This window comes from Vombatus ursinus, unplaced genomic scaffold, assembly GCF_900497805.2.
Source record: "Vombatus ursinus unplaced genomic scaffold, bare-nosed wombat genome assembly UNPS02005659.1, whole genome shotgun sequence".
NCBI lineage: Eukaryota > Metazoa > Chordata > Mammalia > Diprotodontia > Vombatidae > Vombatus > Vombatus ursinus.
The window spans coordinates 17594609-17619247 of NW_020945437.1; the positions used below are offsets into that span (position 1 = coordinate 17594609).

The following is a 24639-nucleotide window of genomic DNA, read 5'->3' on the forward strand; positions in this document are numbered from 1 at the left end:
AATTGTGGATGTTTAGCCAGGAGAAAGGAAGACTGTGGGGGCAGCTAGGTAGATAGAGCACTGGCTCTGAAGTCAGGAGGACCTGAGTTCAAATGTGGCCTCGGACCAAACATTTGACACTTACTAGCTGTGTGACCCTGGGCAAGTCACTTAACCCCAATTGCTTTTAAAAAAAGAGAGAGAGAAAGGAAGACTGTTGGAGGACAACATTTTTGTCTGCAAATATCACAAGAGAACAGACAAGACACATTAAGTTTCTTCTGTTTGACCCCAGAAGGCAGAACTGGGAAGAGAAGGGGAAAAAATTGAAAAATTGAGACCAAGGATACAAATATGAAAAAATACACAGTCCTTGCTGTTATGGGACTTAAGATCTATTAAGTGGGAAACATCATAGACACATAGATACAATACAAGGAAGAGTGAGGTAGGAGCATAGGAGAGATCATAGTGATGATTCACATTTCTGCCATACTCAAAATCAGGAAGGCACGCATTCAAGTCCTGCCTGCGACATGTGCAGGCTGTGTGACCCTGGGCAAGTCACTTCATCTCTCGTGGCTCTAGGCAACTCTCTAAGTGGTAGACAAAGCTTCAGAATGCATTGGTGGAGGGAGTTCCCTTACTTAAGACTTCCTTATGTCATTGAATCACAGATCCAGCCCCTGTGCCTGTCCCTAGAATTACCCAGCCCTTTCTTCAATACAATTCAAGTAGTATAAATATTTTCATCCACATTTTACTAACCAGGAAACTGAAGATCAGAGAGAGTTAGGTTGCCCAGGATGGAGCATGTTGAGTAATATTCAGTTCTCAGACTCCTATCTCCCGTTTCCCAATCCAGTGTTCATCTTTCTTAAACTATGAGGAGTATGAGGAAAGAAATAGAAATAGGCCCTCAGTTGACATTTGGGCATGAATAAAGAGACTCCAGTACTTCTGTTCAGTGTTTTGTGCCTGGCAGTCACGTACATAGTATGACTGGAGTCTCCGGAGTCTCTTTGCTTGTTGGTGCCTCAGAATCAGTCTTCCAGCTAAAGCCTTTCTCCTACTCCTTCCCAAACTCATTGGGACGGAGTTATAGATCTTCTCAAGACTAGCACAGGAAACAGTCTCCAGCTATTCACTCAGTCTTCTAGTTGTCCAGAGGCTTCCCTGGTCCATGAAGTCACAATGACCATGATTGAAGTCAGAAGACCTGAGTTGGGTTTCTAATTGGCTTCTGACTGGCAGTGTGTCCTCGAGCACCTAAGTTCCCTCCTCCAGGCTTCATTTACCTTTTCTATTCAATGACAGGGTTCGATGACCTAATAACAAATGAAAATAAGTCACATTTCTGTAATCCTCTAAGGCTATGAAACAACCTCCTAAGGTTGTTGTGTTTCTCAAAACAAGTCTGTGAGGCAGATAGTACAGGTAGTATTATCCTCACTTTAAAAGTAAGGTGAATGAGGCAGCTAGATGGCACAGCGGATAGAGCACCAGGCCCGGAATCAGGAAGACCTGAGTTCCCATATGGCCTCAGATGCTTACTAACTGTGTGACCCTGAGCAAGTCACTTAACTCTGCCTCAGTTTCCTCATCTGTAAAAGGAGCCGCAGAAGGAAATAGCAAATCACTCCAGTGTCTTTGCCAAGAAAACCCCACATGGGGTCAGAAGAGTCAGACTGAACAACAACAACTGAGGCTCAGAGTTTTTAAGAAGCTTGCCCATAATCATGTAACTAGGAGATGTCCTGAGATCTGAACCCAGAACTCATAACTCCCAAGTCCAGCTGTCTTTGCAGTACATGTCACTAAGATCCCCTCCAAGCACTAACGTTCTACAGCTACATGATGATGTAGCACCAGTCAATGGGCATTTCTTAGGCACCTGCTGTGTGCCACACACTGTAGATTTAAAAAAAAAAAAAATGTCCCTGTCCTCAAGGAGGTCACAGTCTAATGGGGAAAACCACATGTAAATTGCATGTGCCGAGAACAGTTGTTGTGTGCCAACAAGATACTGATAGGATGTACCAAAAGTCTTAGTGCTGTTTTAAGCTTTAATTGCACAAAGACTTCTGGCCTCCCCTGTATAAAGGGAAAGCAATCACAAAGGGAAGCGACTAGGAGGAGTGGGATTGGGGAAGGCCTGCAGAAGAGGGGCAGGATCAGAAGGGAATCATCCAGGTTATTATTCATGGCCCTTGAGGAAGTTGAGCCTGGTCCCAGGATACCAACAAAGAATGAGTTCCTTTGGGGCCATCCCAGAGCAAACTGGGAATTGCTGACCCAGTGTGTGTAAACTAAGTGCAGCCTGTGTTTGAATCTCTCCTACGGTTAGAAATAAGCATTTGTCTGATGACTGTGGCCCTTCTGTTCCTCTGGGCTCCGTTGTGTTGCCCTACATATTTGTGTTTGAGAGCAGGGAGGGCAAAACAGGGGTAAAGCCTTTGATTTTTTCCACCCTAGAACCCAGGATGGCCTTGTTTTTGCTTTCCTATTTGAACCTCAAATCACATACTCTCTTAGTTGGGAGAGACCTCTAAGGCCACCCAACCAAACCCAAACCTACACAGGAATGCCCTGTATATATTCCAAAGAAGTAGTTGTCTAGCTTTTGCTGGAAGATTTCTCATGCTAGAGAATTCACCACCCACCAAGTCAGCCCATTCCACTTTAGGAGAGCTCTAATTTTAGAAAGGCTTTTTTCCTTAAATAAAGCATGATTCCACCCATTGATTCTAGTTCTGCCCTCTGGATCCTTGGAGAACAAGCCTAAACCCTCTTCCTCATGAAAGCCCTTTAGATATTTAAAGACGTATTTCATGCCTCCTCCACCCACCATCTTGTCAAACATCCCCATTTCCTTCAGCTGAACCTTCCATGGCCAGATCTGTGTCCTTGAGCAGCACCTTCTGAGCCTTTCATTATTCTTTTGTCCCTGTCTAAACCATGAGGGAGTGTGGATTTGGAGAACAAAGATCTGGGTTCCAGATATTACAGAATATAGTTAGTGCTCAGCGAGCACTAACATTCTATGTTCTAAGGTCCCTCCTAGCTTTTGCATTCCATATTCTAAGGCCCCTCCCAACTTTAACATCTTATATCCCAAGGTCCCATCCATCTCTAACATTTTATGGTCCAAAGCCCCTTACAGCTTTGACATTCTGTGTCCAAATATCCTATGTTCCAAGTTCCCATCCAATGCTAACATTCTGTGCTCTAACATTCTGTGATTTGTTCAAGTAAGTGTTGCATTTTCTAGCTTCCTCTTTTAAAACGCATGCAGAACGGAGAGTCAGGAAGTCTGCCTCAGTTGGATAATCTGTAAAACAGGAAGCTTCAACTTAATGATCTCCAAAGTCCTTTACAGTTTTTAACATTCCTGACTCTGCCGTTTACTAGTTGTGCGACCTCAGGCAAATCACTTAATCCTTTTGGGCCTCAGTTTCCTCATCTGTTAAGGAAAGGGACTCAAGGTCCTGTCCAGTTTTTAAATATGACCCTGACATTCTGGATCTTTTTCACTCTTACTTGCTATGTCATTACACATCCCCTGATCCTGTACTTTCGCTGTTAATTTTTTTTAACCCAAGTGTGGGCCTCTTACATTTATCCCTATTAAATTTTATCTTATTATACTCAGCCCATCATTTTAGACTGTCAGATTTTTTGGATCCTCACTCTGTCATCTGACATATTAGTTATCCCTTCCAGCTTTGTCTTACCTATAAATTTGATAAGTAAATTGAATCTGTGCTTTCATTCAAGTAATTGATAAAAATGTTATAAATGGTGCAGAGCAAAGGATAGATCCCTGGGGCATTCCACTAGAAACTTCATTTTTGGTCCAGTCGTTAAACCATTTCCAAAATCTACAAACTGTGCTGTCATCCAGCACACATCTCTCCAATTTGTCCGTGGTTTTGCTGAAATCCAGGACCACTACATCTAGAGCACTTCCTTGCTTTATGAGGATCTAATATTTTGTCTGGTATTATCTCAAAGCATTTCATGTATTTTCTGGTTGGGTAGGGAGGGGAACTACTTAGAAGGAAAGAAATAGAAATAGGCCCTTAGTTGACATTTGGGCATAAAGAAAGAGACCTTAGTACTTCTGTTCAGTGTTCTGTGCCTGGCAGTCACATACATAGTATGACTGGAGTCTCTTTGCTTGTCTAAACATCATTTTTCCCCATCATTTGGACTGCATGGTTTCTAAGATCTCAGCGAGCACTAACATTCTGTGTTCTAAGGTCCCTTCTAGCTTTTGCATGCTATATTCCCCGGCCCCTCCCAACTTTAACATCTTATATCCCAAGGTCCCATCCATCTCTAACATTTTATGGTCCAAAGCCCCTTACAGCTTTGACATTCTGTGTCCAAATATCCTATGTTCCAAGTTCCTATCCAATGCTAACATTCTGTGCTCTAATATTCTGTGATTTGTTCAAGTAAGAGTTGCATTTTCTAGCTTCCTCTTTTAAAACACATGCAGAACAGAGAGTCAGGAAGTCTGCCTCAGTTGGATAATCTGTAAAACAAGAGGCTTCAACTTGATGATCTCCAAAGTCCTTTAAAGTTTTTTAACATGCTCTGCTTGCGAAACTCTCTCTCTTGAAATGCCACACCAAATCATTCCTACAGCACCTGGTCCCAGATTCCCTTCTCTGACTCATTTGGGAAAATATGAAAGTTGCCCTTGGTGACAGCACCCTCAGAGATTAAAGACATCTGCCTCAGGCTTTAGAAATGAGGTTGCTGATTAAATGGGTATTTCGGTTGTTACCAAAACCAATGTAGGTAAAGGACAGACATCATATGTCTCATCCTGTAACTTTTCTCCATAGATGATTCATTAACCTTGTCAAAATCACTTTCAGCTATTTGGAGAGCCCACCTAGAGTGAAGAAAGCCTGCCTTCTTACTTAGCTGTAACAAAGGGACCAATCCCTATCCCATATTTGTGGTGTGCCTGAAGCCTACCATTTGACCAGAATGTCCCTTTTGGAGACAAAATCGTGGTTGCCTTAAAGTTGGAAAGGGAACTCAAAGGTCACCTTGTCTCACTCATGCCTAAATTTTCCCTATAACTACTCCTATGAGTAACTATTACACCTCTGGCTTCTCATGATGGAGATGGAACTCTCACTTTCTTATGAGGCAGTCCATTCTACTTTCAGACTTTTTAAAGTTTTCCTTATAATAAACTGAAATCTTCCTCTCTATAACTGTTCCTACTTCAACCATCTGGGGCCAAGCAAAGTAAGTCTCATGCCTTTCCCCCATGACAGACAGACCTTCAAGAGGCAAATATCCTCTTCTCTAAGCCAAACATCCAGTCCCTTCCCCACCCTGGAAACCCCCTTGGATGTTGGTGTCATCCAAAAGTGGTACCCAGAACTGAGCATCCTGCTTCAGATGTGGTCTAAGAAATAAGACCGGTCCAAACACTGTGCTTCTGGAAGGTAGGACAACAAGAGTTGTCATGCTGACTCACTGTAGACTCAGGTCAAGCTCATAGTCCACTAGTAAAAAAGTAAGGCAGGGGCAGAAACACGGTCACCCGTTTTCAGATATTAACATTCATAACAAAGTGATGGGTCAGCCTACTACATGAGGCCAGAGGAAGTAAAGCCCATAGTATGTCATGGAGTCACTGACCATCAGAGCTGGAAGGAGCATTAAATGAGATCATAAAAGCACTGAATTGGAGAGTTGGGATGCATCTCAGCACCCATTGAATCCAGCCCCTACATGAAAGGAAACCCCACTAGAACATACGAGCCATTGTCCATCCTCTGCTTGACAACCTCTGATCTCTTATTCTCCAAGGCAGCCGATTCTGCTACTTGCATGACTCTAATTGTTAGGCAGTTTTTTGTGGCATCACGCCTAAATTTGCCTCTTTTATTGGAATGTCTAATTAACCCCGCCTCATCTTAAGGAGGAGGAAATTGGGACCCTGAGAGGCCAAACAACTTGCCTGAGATAACCCCCTGGATTAGCATTGGAGCCAGATTTTCTCACCCTAAGTCTTTTGCGTGTCGCCCTTCCCAGGGATCCAAATTGTCCATTGTCTGTCTTCCCCTGGTATTGGTAATCTGAAAAATCCCTGGTGTGAATGACATTCCTTGGGGGCCTCCAGGGTAACAGTGAGCTGAAAACACATGGGGCTGATCAGAGTAGACAGGCACTTCCCCACCCTGACCCTGAGGACTATTTCCCCTAAGGTGTCTGTCACTCACTTATCACGAGTGACAAGTGGGTATGTGAAATCATGGCCCACCTGTCTCCTGTCATCAAGAAGGCTTTTGTTGGCAGACCTGGGATGCCCAGAGGGTCCCTGTATGTGATGTCGCCACGATACATGTCATTTGGAGAGAGGAAATCTGCCTGGACTTTACTAGGATAAGTCATGGAATTGTTCTGGAATACAGAGAAAAACTCTTCTGCCAACTGGGGCATTAATAACTTATGATAACAACTCCACAATTCTGTAGCTCCTTAAGCTCACTGTAATGTCTTCCTCCAACAGCTCTATGATGTAGGTAGTATAAAGATGATTATTACCATTTTATAGATAAAGAAACTGAGGCCTAGGGACAAGAATGTGATTTGTGATTTGCCCAGGATCATGGAGCTAGTAGTAATAATAGTAGTACCCAATATTTATATAGCACTTTAAGTAGTCAGAGTGCTTCATATGCATTATTTCATTTGATCCTTATAATAACCCTATAAGGAAGGTGTTGTTATTATCTCCATTTTACAGATGAGAAAACCAAGGCTCAGATTGGCTAAGTGAGTCTAAGGGTCACACAGCCAGTAAATGTCTGAGTCCAGATTCGAACTTGGGTCTTCCTGTTTATGAGTTCATCTCCTACACTACCTGGCTTCTGAGTTCATATCTAGGGTTCTTTCTAATACACCATGTTAGCATATCCCATTGCTTCGATGCTATTGGGGTACTTTAAGAAGTTCTGGCCAGCCAGCCTGTGGGAGTATGAACAAATACACTTTATCTCCCTGGATTAGACCACACCCCGTACCAGCACAATCTCCAATAACACTTGTCTCCTAGAACAGAGGTTTCAAACACGCTCCAGAAACTCACCAAGTATACACTGAACCAGATTAAAATGTAATTGGGAAATACTGAATAAAATAAAGAAAAATACCAGTGAGCTTGGATAATGTTAATAAGTGGTTTCCTAAGTAAATATGCAACCTGCAAGAATCCTTATGTACCATGTGGTGGTCCCCATTTCTATTTGAATTTGACACCACTACCTTAGAACACAGCTTTGGGGCTAGAAGAGATGTATGGATTATTAGAACCTTGAGAAACCAATTTTATATTGATGTTAAGAGGGAGGATGTTAGAGAGACAAAGAATGCCATCCTAGAGGTCTAGATGGTAGGACCCAGCACATCCTGTGTGGATGTTTCCATCACTAGTCAATGGACAGTAAGCTTCGCCAGTGACACTGGGCTAAGGAGGAGCCCCTGTGAAACTGTTAGCCCTCCACCAATCAGTCCTGATTCATTGGGAACCCCCTGAGACAAGAATCTTGGCAGTAGGCCCACTCATATTCTGACCTGTTACTGAATGTGGGAGTCAGTGGCCTCAGGTTCAGATCTCAGTTCTGCTACTTGCCATCTCTCTGATGTGGGAGAAGTCACTTCAGTTCTCTGGGGCCTACTTCTTATCTGTAAAATGAGGGAGATGTACATGATGATTGCTGGGTCCCTTCCCAAATCTCTCATCCTGAGAACAAACAATTTTGGCTGACAAAATGGTATTCTACTGGAAAGGAAACTGGCTTTAGAGGAAGAGGACTTTGGTTTGATTCTGAGCTCTACAGTCTTAGCTGTGTGACCTCAGCCAAATGGCTTCTCCTTTCTGGACCTCAGTTTTCTCTTTTATAAATAAGAAGGCTGGATGAGCTAGGCTCTAAAGTTCCTTCTGGTTCTAAATCTTGTAATCTTATGAGCTTTATGAATTTACAGGAGCCCAAACTGACTTCCTTGAGGCTGTCAGATTAATATTGCCAGACTCGGAATATGAGATTGTAAATCATTGTGAAGAGATATATTTTATGTTATATACATCATATACAATATACATCATACCTTCAGATGTAATAACAGAAACCTGACATCTGCCATCTCAAAAGACAATGACTTAAATATATCTAAAGAACGCAGAACACTCATTACCTTGTCTTTTTGATTCCTTTCTCCCATTCTTGTCTGTTGCCTCTCAGCCTTCCATTTCTGATCTCAGTTCTCCAAAGCATACTACCTTTAACAGAAAGCAGAATGCTTCATTTTGGTTGACTCTGCTTTGACTTCTACGGCAATGATAAATTCTTCTCACATCTCTCTTCTCTCACTGACTGTGGCTGTAGAGTTCCTGGGCTTGTGACAAAAATATAATCTTTAGTAACACCAAGAAAAGGTCTGAGACAGACAGAAAAGCATCACAGAGAAGCACTAGCCTGGCATCAGGAGACTTGGGCTTGAGTCTTGACTCAAACACCAGTTGTATGACCCTAGACCAGTAAGATCTCTGGAGCCTCATCTTTCTCTGTTTGTAAAATGAGGAAGCTGGACCCTCCCATTTCTTATGTTTCCTTCCACCTATGACATTCTTTGATTCTGGGATATAGTCAACCAAGAATAAATGGCAAAAGTCTTAAACAAGTATCTCAGAGAGCCATGGTTCCCCAAGTGTGAAGGTCTCCCAAGGATCTGCAGGCTCTTTCTTGAAATTATTCATGTTTATGATAATAATAGTAATAGTAATACTAGGTAACATTTATATGGGGCTTACTTTGTAACAGGCGCTGTGCTAAGCATTTTATAATTATTATCTCATTCAATCCCCATAACAACTCTGGGAGGTAGGTGCTATTATTATTCCCATTTTACAAATGAGGAAACTGAGTTAAACAGTGGCTAAGCAACTTGCTGCCAGTTATATTATCAATAATGGTAGTAATGATGATAATCAAATGAGATAATATATGTAAAGCTAACTTTAAAATTCTATATGCATGTTATCTATTACTGTTGCTATTATTAAATGATGGTGTAGCTAATTTTAAAGGACTAGACTCATTGATTCATTTAATAAACATTTGTTTAGCACTTAGAATAAACAGAGCACTATGCTAGGTCCTATAGGAGTTACAAAAGTCAATAATATATGGTCTGTGTCTTCAAAGACTTTAGAGTTTAATAAATGGACTAAGACATGCCCATAAAAAATATCTAACAAATTATCATACGATAAGTGCATAAGAAAAGTACAGAGTACCATGAGATCAGACTATGGATAGGCTTTAGACATACTAAAAATCACTTGTGGCAGAGGGAATCTGGGGAAATGTTCATGGAAAAGGTAGCATTTGAACAGAACATCGAAGGATGGGTAGGAAGCCAGTAGGCAGAAAGATGGGTGGTGAGAATATTCTAAACATAGCGAATAGCACGAGTTAAGGTTCCTTTCATTTCTGGCATCACAAAACCCTCCAACTCACTGAATACCCCAGCACAAGACACATTTGCCTGTATCTTCTGGACTTGAGTGGTGATGGTTGTGTGTTCATGTTGTCCTGTTGGGAGAGAAGAGCTACTCAACTAGAATTGTTCCTTCTTTGCCTTTCAGCCATAGTCCCGCTCACAAGTACTACCTGACGACAGACCCCATCACTGGATCCATCTTCCTCTCTGACACCAACAGTCGGCGAGTGTTCAAGGTCAAGTCAACCACAGTCGTGAAGGATGTCGTCAAGAATTCTGAGGTGGTGGCAGGGACGGGAGATCAGTGCCTTCCCTTTGATGACACTCGCTGTGGTGATGGCGGGAAGGCAACCGAAGCCACACTCACCAATCCCAGGGGTAAAGACAAACTAGTGGTCATTCTTTCCACAGACAAATCCTGGGAGTAAGGAACAGGCTGGGGTAGTTAATATTCACCTATAATTTTCCTGCCAGCTCATGGGATGGGATGAGAAGCAAACAGCAACCACCATCACAAAAACAGCAATCTGTTTGAATATTGGTTAGCAATCCCAGGAACATTCAATGCAATTCAGACCAACAACCTTTAACCTCATTAAGTGCCTGTTGTTAAGACCCCACGCTCAGTGCTAGGTATGTAATCTTTGTCCCCAGGGAGCTTACTATCTAATAGGAGAATACAATATACACACAAATAGTATGATTTGAAATAAACTATAATGATGCAAAAGATTTAAGAGAGGGAGACCCAATTAGGAAGCTGTTCTATAATAATCAGTAGTTAATAAACATTATCTAAGCACCTACACCGTGCCAACCCAGGGATATAAATATGAAAAAGAAAAATGATCCCTGCCCTCAAGGGACTTACAGTCTAATAGAGGAAGACAACAGACAAAAGAAAGATGAAAAGGGAAGGTGGGGAGGGGAGGTAGCCAAGATGGGAGCCCCTAGAGAGGCCCCAAGAGTCCAGTATGGGTGGATGGCTCTACCCTCTGACTAGAGGGTACTGATGAGGTATGTAATAGTCCTGGAAAGAGGTGCCCAGAGGAAATCCTCTGGGAAGAAGCTGTGCGTGGGGCGGATTTTTATCCGTATTATCCATCTTGCCATTTAGCACTGCTTGAGCATGGGTGCCTTTCCAAAGAGCACCCTCAATCCAGTGGGGTTAGATTTCCTCAGAGATAACTGGAGGAAAAACACTAATCCCTCTTTTTTACTTATGTATGCATATGGCTTCTTCCCCTGATAATCATTTTTTAAAATTATTAATGGTTTAATTTTCAGCGGCTTTAGTACATTCCTTCCCTATCTTAATACATTTCTACCCTCTTAAAACTTTAGATTTTGTTTATAATAATAATAAAAGCTAAGCGTTTATGCAGGACTTTGAGGGTTTGCAAAGTGTTTTGCATATGTTATGTCCTTTGTTTCCTGGAGCAACCCTGAGAAATAAGTGCTATAACTACCTCCATGTTCTCAAGGAGGAAACTGAGGCTGAATAGGATAAATGACTTAACCAGGGTCACGCAGAGCACTCGGGGTCCTCTGACTCTTTCCATCCCCTGCCTCTCTGTCAAGTATAAAACCTTTGAGAGAAGACAGCTATCTTTCCTCTTGGTGATTCCTTATTTCTAAATGCAGGGATTCTTCTACAGATAATTGGGTCAGGGTTCACAATCTCTGACTCCCAAGTGGAGACCTCTATCCATTACATGACCTAGCAGGAAGGTCTCTAAGCAAAATTTACTGCTCCTTATCCAGCTAGGTGGCACAGTGGATAGAGCACTGGGCCTGGAATTGGGAAAACATGAGTTCAAGTCTGGCCTCAGATACTTACTAGCTATGAGACCCTGGGTAGGTCGCTTAATCCTGTGGGCCTCAGTTTCCTCATCTGTAGAACAAGCTGGAGAAGGAAGTGGCAAACCACTCTAGTATCCTTGCCACAAAAACCCCAAATGAGGTCACAAAGAATCAGATGTGACTGAAACGACTGAACTACAACAATGTCCACAAAAGAGACTCAGCCACTTATAAAAGCGTTGACCTGGAAAGCACCCCAAGATGCCCACTCTTGGGAAACAGAGTACTGCAACATAAAAATAGCATTCTCACGGTGTGAATAGTAAGCATTATAAATTTTATCTCCATTTTACAGATAGGGAAACTGAGGCTTATAAGCCAAAGTTACTTGCCCACGGGAACATTACCAGGATTTCAGCTTTGCCCTCCTGACCCAGAGTCAGAAAGAACACTAGACTTGACACTGATTTCTAGTTCCAGTTCTGCCTATGCCTTGCTAGCTGTGTGACGTTGAACAAGTTTTTTCAGCCTGATGCAGCCAAATCAGAGGATAGCTAAGGTTTCTTCCAGCTCTAACAATATGAGTTTACCACTAGCCGTTGAACAAGTTTCTTTCCCTTTCCCAGCCTCTGAAAAATACACAGTTATTTATCCCTTCCACGTCGTGGGGGTTAGAGGCACCATCCTACCCCAGTGATCTGGAAAAATCTGCATAAAATGTTTTGGCCCTCTCTTCATACCAAAGAAGTAATCTGAATTATTATGGTATTAAAAGATGAGAAATGTTGATGTTATATAATATTATACATGTATCCTATGCATTTCTGAGTTTCTAAACTTTTTCTATATCATCTACTGGCCTTGGCACATTGTCTGCAGCTTCCGCAAAACTCCCCAAAAAATTCCCATTTAATTTCTTATGCCCACCCTCGATTTATATTGAAACCTCAGTGAAGAAAGTCAAGATGTCAAGGGGATAACTGTAGCCTCATTAGGAGAGTAGCTGTACCCCTCCCTCGCCCATCCCCTACCATGTTATTCTAGCTTTGTATCAGAGAATTTGCACATGTCTCCGGCTCAGGAACAAAAGTCACTTGGAGCCACTCTACCCTGTGAAGGCCGGGAGAGCCTCACACATCTATAGTAGCAGGTATACGTCCTGGAGGTGTGTCCCACATCAGAGAATTTTATAGCAGGTAGGGATTTGAGAAGACAGAATTCTGGATCAGAGAACACAGTTGTTACCACACGCTTCAATACCTGAAGAATCACAGATTTCATTGATTTGGGGCTTTCCTCCTGCCTAAAAGAGAGGAGTAACTTGCTGGTTTCCCCTTTCGAATTGTGGTTCATCTCATTACCCGTCCTGCCTTTGACCACTTTGAAGTCTGCTCTAAGAGAGGTTGGCAGACTGTGCCTGGCTTTTGTTTGGCCCTCTATTACAAACTAGAAGATGGTAGGATCGTTTCCCTATCAAGGCTGCCGTCATTTCCACCCCAGCAATCAGTCCCTTGTATTCTTTTTTACACTGAGTAGATCCCTTTGGTGCTCATGGTGCTGGTTAGCCCTCTCTCTTTCTACGTCCTTTCTTTCTGACCATACATTTCTTTGACATAAAGGATGTTACCAATGAAAAGTCTAAGGTTTTTTATGTCTTTCCTAAAATGTGACGCCTTAGAATCAGTGAGTCTACAAGCATTTATTGAACTCCTACTGTGTGTCAGACATGTGCTAAAGCACTGGGGATACAAAGAAAGGCAATAATAATAGTAACAATAAATTGAAATATGATTCTGTACTCATTGAAAACATCATATGTAAAATCCGCAGTACAGAATATCAAGTTGTCCGGGGTAGGGTTTGAAGGGCCTTCAGAGGTCACCTTGTCCAAACCCTCCCTAGAGCATGAATCCTTTCTTCATCCTCCCCATCCAGTGATCATTCAGCCCTGGCTGGAAGAGTTCCAGGGACGTGGAACTCCTTACCTTGGAAGAGATCCCGTGTGCCTGCTCCACAGAATCTCAGGGCAGTTATAATTCTCAGAAAGTAGTTGTTTTATATTGACCTGAAATCTTGCCTCTCTGTAACTTTCCCTCATAGATCCTATGTCTGCCCTCAAGGACCAAAAAACAAAACAAAACCAAAAAACCCTCAAATTTATTCTTTCACAGTCGTTCAAATATTTGAAGACAGCCATCTATTATGTCTCCCCTAAACTGCCTCTGCTTCAACCTCAAACCCCTCCACAGCTCCTTATATGCATCCCCATATAACAATTTTGAATCTCATTCACTGCCCTTCCCTAGTATTTAGGAGGTAATTATACCCCAGAATCATAAGTCAAAGCTGGAAGGAACCTCAGAGGCCCTCTAAGGTTCAACCATCTTATTTTACGAATGAGGAAACTGAAGCACAGAGAAGTTAAGGAATTTGTCTAAGGTAGTAAGAGATACGGGCAATGTAAACTCAGGATCCTCTGACTCTCTGCAGTGTTATCCCCTACCTCTCCATCAGGTATAAACCCCACGAGAGAAGATAGTCATCTCTCTTCTTGGTGATTCCTTATTTCTAAAGATTGTCTCCTCTTTTCTGTACACACACACACACACACACACACACACACACACACATGTTGTGGCTGGTGAGTTGCCCCAAAGCCTGTAATTAGCCCAGATCCAAGTGACAGCCCAGCCACCACTGGCAGACAGTTTGCCAAGGGAGGGGAGGGAAGTCCATCTATTTAAAACAACAAAAGGGAAGGAATTAATCAGGGGACTGATCATTTCTATTAGCTTGTGCAGCCAGAGCCATAAACAAAACTACCATTGTTAACTGAGTCCTCATCAGTTCTGGCAGATGGAGAGGGGGAGGAAACAAAAGACAGGAACTTATCCAGGCAGACAAGGAAACTCCTGTCTTGGTGCCTGCAGAGCATAATTAATTTCTATCTAAGGCAGGCAAGGGAAGAGGGATTCCCCTTCTATGAACTTACCTTGTCCTCTCTTTGAAAAATTACTGTCCCGCATTTAGAAATATAATGCTAATGGAGTAGCTCTTAATCGGTGTTTTATGATAATAACAGGAACAAAGGGCATTTGCCCTCACGTGTATGAATTATTCCCATTTTATTGATGATAAAACTGAGACTGAGAGAGGTTGTGACTTCTGTGCCTAGTCACCCAAGAGTCAGAGAGTGGATTCAAATCCAATCCAGGACACGTTAGACTATTCTGCATTGTGGTAAATAGCACAGTATTGCCCAAGGAGCTATGTTCCCTGACATTGTCAGTTCCCCTCTGTGAGGCTTAGTGTCCCCACTGGTAAAATGAGGGGTTTGGACTAAATAACTCCTAGGTACTTCTAGCTGTGTTGTGACGTTGTTTCTTAAGGTCTCTTCCAGCTATGACATTGTTTGCATCAGCCTCAGACACATAGAAGGAATCAGCTCGCATCCCCCACCCCAGCCTCTATTGTCTTCAAGCATTGTTCCATAGTCATTGGATATCAGAGCAGGAAGGGAAAATATAAGCGGTCAGGATCCATTTAAAGAAAATCACAGAAGGGGTAGGAGTGTCGAGTAAGACAAGTGGGTGACCAAGAGCAACACTTCTCTTCCAGGTCATTTCACAGAATCTCAGAGCCAGAATGGCCTCAGAGGGCATCTGGTCCAACCCCTACCTGAACAAAGAATCCTGCCTCTCCCATATCCAGCAGATGGCCATCAAACCTTGGTTCAGATGCTTGCAATGAAGGGGAATTCACCACCTCCCAGGGCAATCTAATTATTGGGAAGGGTTTTTCTAATATTAAGCTGAAGTCTGACCCTATTTCTTCCTTTTGCCCCAGGTTCTGACCTCCAGGGAAAAACAGAATAAGAAGACATTTTCTTCTGCATGACAACCCTTCAAATATTCATTATTTCTTTATTTACTGTTATAACTTAGAATCACAGCATCATGGAATCTCAGAGTGGGGAGGCCTCTAAGACAACATCTAGTTCAATCCTCTACCCCAAGCATAATTCCCCTCTATAACATTCCCAACAAACACTCATCCAGCTTCTTCTGGAGTACCTCCAGTGATGGGAAGCTCACTGCCCCCTCCCCAACCCATCTAACTCCCCAAGATTGCCTATTTCATTTTGGGAGAGCTTTAAGCATTAGGGAGTTGCTTTTTTTCACTCTTATGACTATCATTTTTTCTCTTTGCATCCTCAGCACCTAACGCAGTGCCTGGCACACATACCGTAAATATTTGATGAAGCATTATTTTATTAGGTTGAGCCCAAACCTGCCTCTCTGTGACTTGGTTCCATTGAGCCTAATCCAAACAGAATTAAGTCTAATTCTTTTTTTCCTCATAAGATGACCCTTCAGATCTTTTTTTAAAAACCTACATTATGATGGTGGCCTCTCATATTTATCGTCTCATTTGATGCCCAAACTGCTACCACTTTCTCTACACTCAGAAAATAGGGACCCGAAGATGAGACAACTCACTTTTTTTATAGCCCTTCACAGCCACAAAGCACTTTTCTCCGAGACATCATCTGTATTGATTCTCCCAACAAACCTCTGAGATTGGCAGGGCCAGGAATATCATCCCCTTTTTACATGTAAGGAAACAGGCTCGTGGAAAGTCTGTGTCTGGGGAACACATGTCAGGGGTGTCAGCAGCAGCAGTGATTTGGAGATGGAATTTTCCGATCTCACATCCCTCAAGGGATCCAGTAGGTACCTATGGCCTGAGTCGTGCCTCACCGATTTCAGCTGACCTCGTATTTTGTATCACATTGGCAGCTAGATGTCACAGTGGATGAGAATACCGCACCTGGTGTCAAGAAGACCTGAGTCTAAATTCTGCCCCAGACACTTGCTGACTGTGTGACCCTGGGCAAGTCACCTGTCCTCTCTAAGCCTCAGTTTTCTCATCTGTAAAATAGGGATAATAACCCCAACAGGGTTGCTCAAGTGAGATAACGTATGTAAAGACCCTTGTAAACTTTAAGGTACTCCATAAATTCTAATTGTTGCCATTGTTGTTGATTATTATCTTTCTTTTCCTCAGGCATTACAGTGGACAAGTTCGGGTTGATCTACTTTGTGGATGGCACCATGATCAGGCGCATTGATCAGAATGGGATTATCTCCACCCTCCTGGGATCCAACGACCTGACCTCTGCCCGGCCTCTCAGCTGTGACTCCGTCATGGATGTATCTCAGGTGAGAAAGGTCCCTGAGTCAAAACCCCAGGCAGGAAGCCTGTTTTGCTGGTCTCTGAGACCTCGGCCTCCCACGAAGGACCTGGCCAGAGGCCTATTTCTTCATGGCCTGGTCATTTGGCACAGCCTAGCTCAGCCCTGAATCCGATTAACCTCAAGGAAATGGTGGTTTGCATACATACACTTTTGTCTGAATTAGCAACAACAGGAAGGGGAGAAGTCTTGAATTACATCAGATTGCAAATTGGTTACAGCCCCAGTCAAGCCAAGCGTCTTACACCCTTGGCCTCACAAACACAGCAGTCCACACGATAGTGCTGTCTCTCTGTCTCTCTCTCTCTCTCTCTCTGTCTCTCTCTGTCTCTCTGTCTCTCTCTCTGTCTCTCTCTCTCTCTCTGTCTCTCTCTCTCTCTCTCTCTGTCTCTCTCTCATTATTTGTATTTTCACAGTTTCTCAGACCCCATGTTTCCTGTGACCCCATGCCTGGCTCCCACCTTCCCTCACTCTTCTGCAGAACAGGAGCTGATTCAAGGCCTAATAATAATAGTAATAACTCATATTCACATTTGGCTTATACATCTTATTTGACCCTCATAACCACCCTTTATGAGGTTAGATAGTGCACGTATTCTGGTCCTATGCCTGGCTCACCCTCCTTCCTTCTGTTTACCTGTTGAATTCCTACCTGGTCTTTAAAGCAGGCATCAAATGTCACCATCTATGGAATTATGATAATAGCATAGGGATAGGGAGGGACCTGAGATTTCATTCAGATAGGGAGCTTTCAAGTGAGGAAAGTCCTTCAAGTATTTCCTTTGCAAATTAGGGCCTTAAGAGAGTTGCTGTGGGGCAGCTAGATAGAGCACCAGCCCTGGAGTCAGAAGGACCTGAGTTCAAATCTGGCTTCAGACCAAACACTTGACACTTACTAGCTGTGTGACCCCTGGGCAAGTCACTTAACCCCAATTGTCTAAAATAAAAAAAGAAAGAAAGAAAAAAGAAATAGCATTTCTTATAGATAGAGCACTGGCCCTGAAGTCAGGAGGACCTGAATTCAAATCTGGCCTCAGACCACACACTTTACACTTACTAGCTGTGTGACCCTGGGCAGGTCTCTTAACCCCAATTGCCTACAAAAAAAAAAAGAAAAAAAGAGAGTTGCTGTGTTAAGTATTTTGCACCAGGGTCACCCAGCCAGTATGTGTCAGAGGTTAGATTTGAACTCAGTTCTAAAATTTGAGGCTAGCTCCCTAGCTGAGATTTATGTGATTTTTTTTTTGTTTTATAATGTACTTTGCTTAATTATTTATTTTCAGTACATAACAACCCTTTGAGTTAGTGTAGTATAAACATTAAGTGTATAGAATCTTAGAGACAAAAGAAACCTTAGAGATTGTCTAGACCAACCCCTCATTTTACAGAAAAGTAAACTAAGGCTTAGAGAGGGGAACGAACAATTGGACCAAGGTCAAAGAATGAATTAGCAGAACTAGAATCCAAGTTTCCTAAACCACAGAATGAATTTAGCATTAGTAGGGACCTTAGAGTTAATTAAGTCTAACTCCCTCATTTTACAGATGAGGCAACAGTCTGAGACAGGTTAAGTGATTTGCCCAATGCCATATGACCAGTAAATAACTAGCCCATCTCCCCTTATTATTGTTTGCAATTAGAAGACGAGTAATCACAGGCCCGTGAGGTCAAGTGACCTGGCCTTAGCCACACAATGAGTTAGGAAAGGTCATCTGACCTTTGGTCTAGTTCCATCTTACCTGTCTAAGGTCTGTTTAATAGACTTTCTAGATGGTTTACTGAGAGAATCATTAATATCTCCTTTCTTTGCTGGCTTTCCTTCCTAGTCACATTGTTTGGTGAAGTGATATCTATAGATGTGTAGGTATGCACTGATTTGCAGTCAGAGGCAGCATGGTGGCGTAGAAAGGGCTTTGGAGTCAAGAAACAATTCAAATCATGGAATCTCTGCTCCAGTTTCTGCTCCTTCAGGGGTCAGAATGTCCATCAAGTCCAAACAGTCTTGCTTACTAGTTATATGGACTTGTGGAAATCATTTTCCTACCCTGGGCCCAAATTTACTGCTCTGTGAAATGAGGCATTGGGCTAAATGATCTCTGAGTGCCTTTCCATTTCAAACATCCTCTGTTCTTTGTTCTAGCCTGGGTTTTGAAGACCCCATTTAAACTCTTACCATTTGTGTTTTAACATTCTATACTCTCACGTCCTTTCTCAGTTCTGATAGTCCCTAAATCTACACACAAACACTCAGAAGCACACACATACTTTTCCTGCATTTGGGGACCGTCTTTTCATCATTGGCGACAGCCATAATGGTCTCTGCAGTCAGGTCCCCGGGGTACCACGAGAGCAGAGGGCATAAAATATTTAGCTGCCAACGATGACAAGAAATGAGTTTTAAGAAAATGAAAATTCCCTTGTGACTTCCGAGTAAAGTGTGGTCTTGATGCTAACCAAGGGCAGCCGTGAAGCCGTATTCCTGAGGATTAGGAGGCATGAAGGCAGTTGGGACAGAAAACCACAGGCTTTAATACTCTCCACGGGAAGAGGAAACAGATGCCAGAGGCTGGAGAATATGAGGAATAGGAAAGCCATGTCTAAAATAGAGAGATGAGAGACATGAATCATTGCCACCATCAACAGACCACAACCTTCATTCAACATTCATTCATTCAGCAACCCTTATCAATACCTGCAGTATACAGATCTCTACCCCAGACTGGAAAAGATACAGATGATAAAAAAAAATTTAGATAAGACACAATCCTCACCATGTGGAATATATGAAAGCAAATAGGCAAATTATTACAATACAAATAGGACGTGATAAAGTGATAGGTGTCTTACAAAGTTAGTCAAAGTGCTAGGAGGATTCAGAGAGAAATAGTGAGAAATAATAGCTAAGGTTTATATAATACTTTAAGGTTTGCAAAGTACATATATTATCCCCACTTGATCTTCACAGATGAGGAAACTAAAGTAGACAGAGGGTAAGTGACTTGCCCAGAGTCCCTCAGTTAGTGGATTCGAACTCAGGGAGATGAGTCTTCTTGACTCCAGGCCTGGCACCACCTAGTGGACAGGCCTTCCTGACTCCCAGTCCATTGGCTCATTGCCAACTAGGGGGATTATTAAAGGCTGCAGAGGGTAGCCGGCAGCTGAATAAGCAAACCCCACAAAGCAGTTTGTTTTGACCATCTCTTAGACATGAGTATTGTGAGAGCTGAAACTGCCTCAGCTAAAGTTTCTGTCTTCCCCTGTCCAGAGCAGCACAAAGTTCTTATAAACAGGAGGTCCCTGATGAGTGCTGGTTCTTGTGGAGCCAGGCCTCAAAGGATGCGTCAGTATGGCCTATGAAACCTTAATCCTTTGCTCAGAAAGAGCATTGGGCTGTGGAGGGGGGTGGATAGAGCCCCAGATTTGGATGTAGGAGATCCAGGTTCAGATCCCTGCTCTGTCTCTGCATGGCTCCCTTCTTAGTGCTTCTGCTTGCTCGTTTGGAAGATGGGAATATTTTTCATCTATCCTGTTGACTGGCCTCTATTTGGAAAGTCCTTGCTAGACCTTGGTGAGACAGAGATATTGATAAGACCTCTACCCTCAAGAACCCAATGGTAGAGTTGGTGGGAGAAAATATAAACACATCAAATATGAATAAAACAAGCAAAGACTTAAATGACATTTCAGCATGCCAGAGTCCAAGATATCATGAGACTATAAAGGATTAGTAGGTGGATCAATACCATAGATGCTAACTGCTGTACAAGTTCAGAGATGAGAAAGGCCATTTCAGGCTGGCATATGGAGGAGAGACTTCAAGAAAAAGGCTGTCAGGTTGTCAGTCAATAAGCATTTATTAACTAACTGCCTTCTTTGTAGCAGGCACTGGGCCGAATGCTGAATGTGGCCTAGCTTCATCAGAAATCCCTCACCAGGCTTTGCATGGAGGTTTTGGAATATGATGCATCGTTTTTATCCTTGCTATTAAAATTAATCTTCCTTGTCTACCAGAAGGCAGAAGTGGGAGAAGTGGGAATTCCAAGTTACAGGGGGATAGAATTCATCTCAATTAAAAAAAAATTCCTAACAGAATTATTCAGAAGTGGAATGGTCTGCCATGATAGGTAGTAAGTTTCCCATCACTAGAGGAGTTCAGATAAGGGTTAGAAGTCCACTTATGGGGTGTCACTTAGCCAGTATGTATCAGTGTTGGGGCTCAATCTGTCACCTACACCAAGCCTTCTCCATTACATTATTTCCTACCTCTTGGTACTTCAGGTGCTACCTTCTTCCCCAGGCCTTCCCTGATCCATGATTGGTAGGTCCTTTGTCCCTCAGGTTTCACATGGTGCTTTTATGCCTTTCTGATACATTTATTGTGTAATAATGTGTGCCACACCTCACACCATATGTTTTATTATTAATAAACTTCAGGTTCCTTGATTATTGGGACTATGTCTTGTCTAAACTTATCCCATAGGACCTACCCCAAGGCTCTGTATACAGTAGGAGCTTAATAAGTATTTGCTGAAGGAATGGTTAACAATGGTCATGGGGAGTGAATAAGTAATAAGAAATAGCAGCTCACTTTATATCTGTGTCTGTTTCCAGGTTCGCTTAGAGTGGCCTACTGATTTGGCAATCAACCCAATGGATAACTCCCTCTATGTTCTTGACAACAACGTGGTCCTGCAGATCTCTGAGAACCATCAGGTCCGCATAGTGGCTGGGAGACCCATGCACTGCCAGGTGCCTGGTATTGACCACTTCTTATTGAGCAAGGTGGCAGTCCATGCAACTCTGGAGTCTGCCACTGCCCTGGCCGTCTCTCACACTGGGGTCCTGTACATTGCCGAGACTGATGAAAAGAAAATCAACCGAATCCGGCAGGTCACCACGAATGGGGAGATTTCCCTGGTCGCTGGTGCTCCCAGTGGCTGCGACTGCAAGAATGATGCCAACTGTGACTGTTTCTCTGGGGATGATGGGTATGCCAAGGACGCTAAGTTGAATTCCCCATCTTCCCTTGCTGTGTGTGCTGATGGGGAGCTCTATGTAGCTGATCTGGGAAATATCAGGATCCGCTTTATCCGGAAAAACAAACCATTCCTGAACACCCAGAATTTGTATGAGCTGTCCTCCCCCATTGACCAGGAGCTCTATTTGTTTGACACCAGTGGTAAACATCTGTACACCCAGAGCCTCCCCACCGGAGATTACCTGTACAACTTCACTTACACAGGTGATGGTGACATCACCCTCATCACAGATAACAATGGCAACATAGTGAATGTGCGGAGGGACTCCACTGGGATGCCTCTCTGGCTGGTGGTTCCAGATGGCCAGGTGTACTGGGTGACAATGGGCACTAACAGTGCCCTCAAAAGTGTGACAACCCAAGGCCATGAATTGGCCCAAATGACTTACCATGGCAACTCTGGTCTCCTTGCAACCAAAAGCAATGAGAACGGATGGACAACGTTTTATGAGTGAGTACCAACACAATTCCATTTGAGTTTCATCACACACATGGTTTTCTAAGTGGTGGGGTTCAATCTGGGAGTAATTTAGGTTGTATTTATTTTGTTCAAAAGTGGAGGTTATGCATCAGTGCCCATGATATATTCTGTGCTTTTTCTAGGAGATTCTTATACAACATGATGAGTGTGAAAGTCCCCTCTCTCCTCACGTTACCCAAATGCCCAAATACCTGAATTAGAATCACTGAATTAGAAGGGCCTTAGATATCATTAAGCCAACACCTCCCTGAAGCATGAATCCCCTCTCCAAGACCCCTGTCAGGTAGTCATCCAGCCTGTATGAATGGGGAGTTGACTTCCTCCTGAGGCATCCCATGCCATCCATCCCATTGTTGGGCAGTTCTGATTGTTAAGGAGTTCTTTCACGGCACAATGGTAGGCCATCACATCACACAACAATGTTATCAAGCAAGTGATCCCACCAGGTATTCTAGGCAAGACAAGGGGAGGAAGAAAAGGTACAGAAGACATCATTGTCCGATCCTCAGAAGACATGGAATTCTAATTTTCTAAAATATGTTAACCACAAACTTCACATTTAACAAAACTTTACAACTAACAAAAAACTTTACATTGCCCACGGTCTTATTAGTCAAGTCATTAATGAACAAGTGTTAGTTAAGCACCTACTATGGGTCCAGCAATGTTCTAGGCACTGGGGATGCAAAAAACAAATAATCTCTACTAAACTCTCAAGGGGCTTATATTCCAGTATATACCACATTTCCTTGTCTTCAAGTAGTATAAATATAGTAGATGGAAGATAAATATACAAAGAATAAATCCAAAGCATCAACTAATTATAATGTAGTAGGTAATTTGGGAGGGAGCAGTTGAGGGGATTCAGAAAGGCTCCACGTAGCAAGTGGTCCTTGACCTGCGTCTTAAAAGAAGAAATTCTGGAGGTGAGGTGGAAGTGCATTCTGGGCCTGGGGGACAGTCAGGACAAAGGCCCAGAAACAGGAGATGGCAGAGTGTCCAGTGGAAGGAGCAGAGACACCAGTCAATCAAGACAAGTCAACAAGCACTGCTTAATGGCTTTCTATGTGCCAGGAACTATGCTAATTAGATGACAATCTGACTAGATCACAATGTGTAGGAGCAGTAATCTTTAATGTGCCTGGATAAATGGATTGGAGGATGTGTTGTGAAGGAGATGTTTAGAAGCTAAACGAGCTTACCTTTGCTCCTGAAGACAGTAAGGAACAAGTGGAGCTGATTGATTAAGGTCACATCTTTGATCAAGTAGAATCACTTTGGCAATAGAATGGAGGTTGGACTGGGTTGGTGAGGGGCTTGAGGCAGGGAGACCAGTTATAGGACCATCTCAAGAATCTGGGGAGAGACAATGAAGGCCTGAACTAAGGGGATAGTTGTTTGAGTATATAGAAGAGGTCAGACGTGAGAGGTACGTTGGAGATACAAATGGCAAGATCTGGCAACTGACTGGAGATGTGGGGTGAGAGAAAGTGAGGAGTTGAGAATGATGCTGAGGTTACAAAAATGGGAGACTGGAAGGATAGTGTTGCCTCGGATAGAAATAAAGACATTTAGGGTCATCTAGGTAGCACAGTGGATAGAGCACCAGCCCTGGAGTCAGGAGGGCCTGAGTTCAAATCCAGCCACAGACACTTACTAACTGTGAAGCCCTGGGCAAGTCACTTAACCCTGATTGCCTCTGAAAAAAGAAAGAAAGAAAGAAAGAACATTTAGAAGAGGGGAGGGCGTAGGGGAAAAGATAATGAGCTCCATATTGGTTGAGGTGGAGATGTTTTGAGGCTAATAAGGCCACCACTAAGCACTTATAGGATCAGTGGATTTACAGCTAGGAGGGACTTTGCCAATCATCTGGTCCAGGCCCATCTTTTTAATGGAGGAGGAAACTGAGGCTGAGAGTGGTGGCATGATTTGTCGAAGGCCAAGCAGGAAAAAAGTAGAGCTGGGGTTCGGTCCGGTTCCAACTCGAGTGCTCTTTCCAGTTTCACACTGTTGAAATCAGAACTCAGACCAGAACCTAAGTCTTAGTTCAGTGAGGCTTGCTGCCTTTCTAGCTTCCCTGACTAATAAAAATAAAAGAGATAATAGCCTCAATTTCTGCAGCACTTTAAGGTTTGCAAAGCTGTTATGCATGTATTATATAGCATTTTATCCTCACAATAACCCTGTGAGGTAAGCATTAATGTGATTCGTTTATTTATTTATTTGTTTGTTTGTTTGTTTGTTTATTTATTGATGATGATGAGGAGGAAGCTGAGGCTGAGAGAGGTTAAGTAATTTACCCAGGGTCAACACAGCAGGACTTAAACCCAGGCCTTCCTGACTCCAAGTCTCCAGCTCTCACCGCTCTGCTTTGTACATCCTTTGTGGCACAGTATTTGCCTGACAGGCGGAGGCAGGTCACCAGAAGGTCTTGTTTTCAAACCCCTTGGCTCCCCACAGGACTGTCCTGGCACCTTGCGCTTTTGGAATCCCAATGGGGAGAGAGCCGGCCGTCCCTGCCATAGGAACTCACTCAGCTCCTCGTCC

General features: G+C 43.0%; 1 protein-coding gene across 1 annotated transcript in view; it reads left to right on the plus strand.

The window, feature by feature from the left end:
- The window catches only part of LOC114032701 (teneurin-4), a 412175-nt gene that overhangs the window by 362847 nt on the left and 24689 nt on the right, over positions 1-24639 (plus strand). The window contains exons 21-23 of the mRNA XM_027848083.1: positions 9662-9894; positions 16387-16541; positions 21185-22062. Of these exons, the coding sequence (XP_027703884.1) occupies positions 9662-9894; positions 16387-16541; positions 21185-22062 (1266 nt within the window). The remainder of the gene's footprint in view (positions 1-9661; positions 9895-16386; positions 16542-21184; positions 22063-24639) is intronic.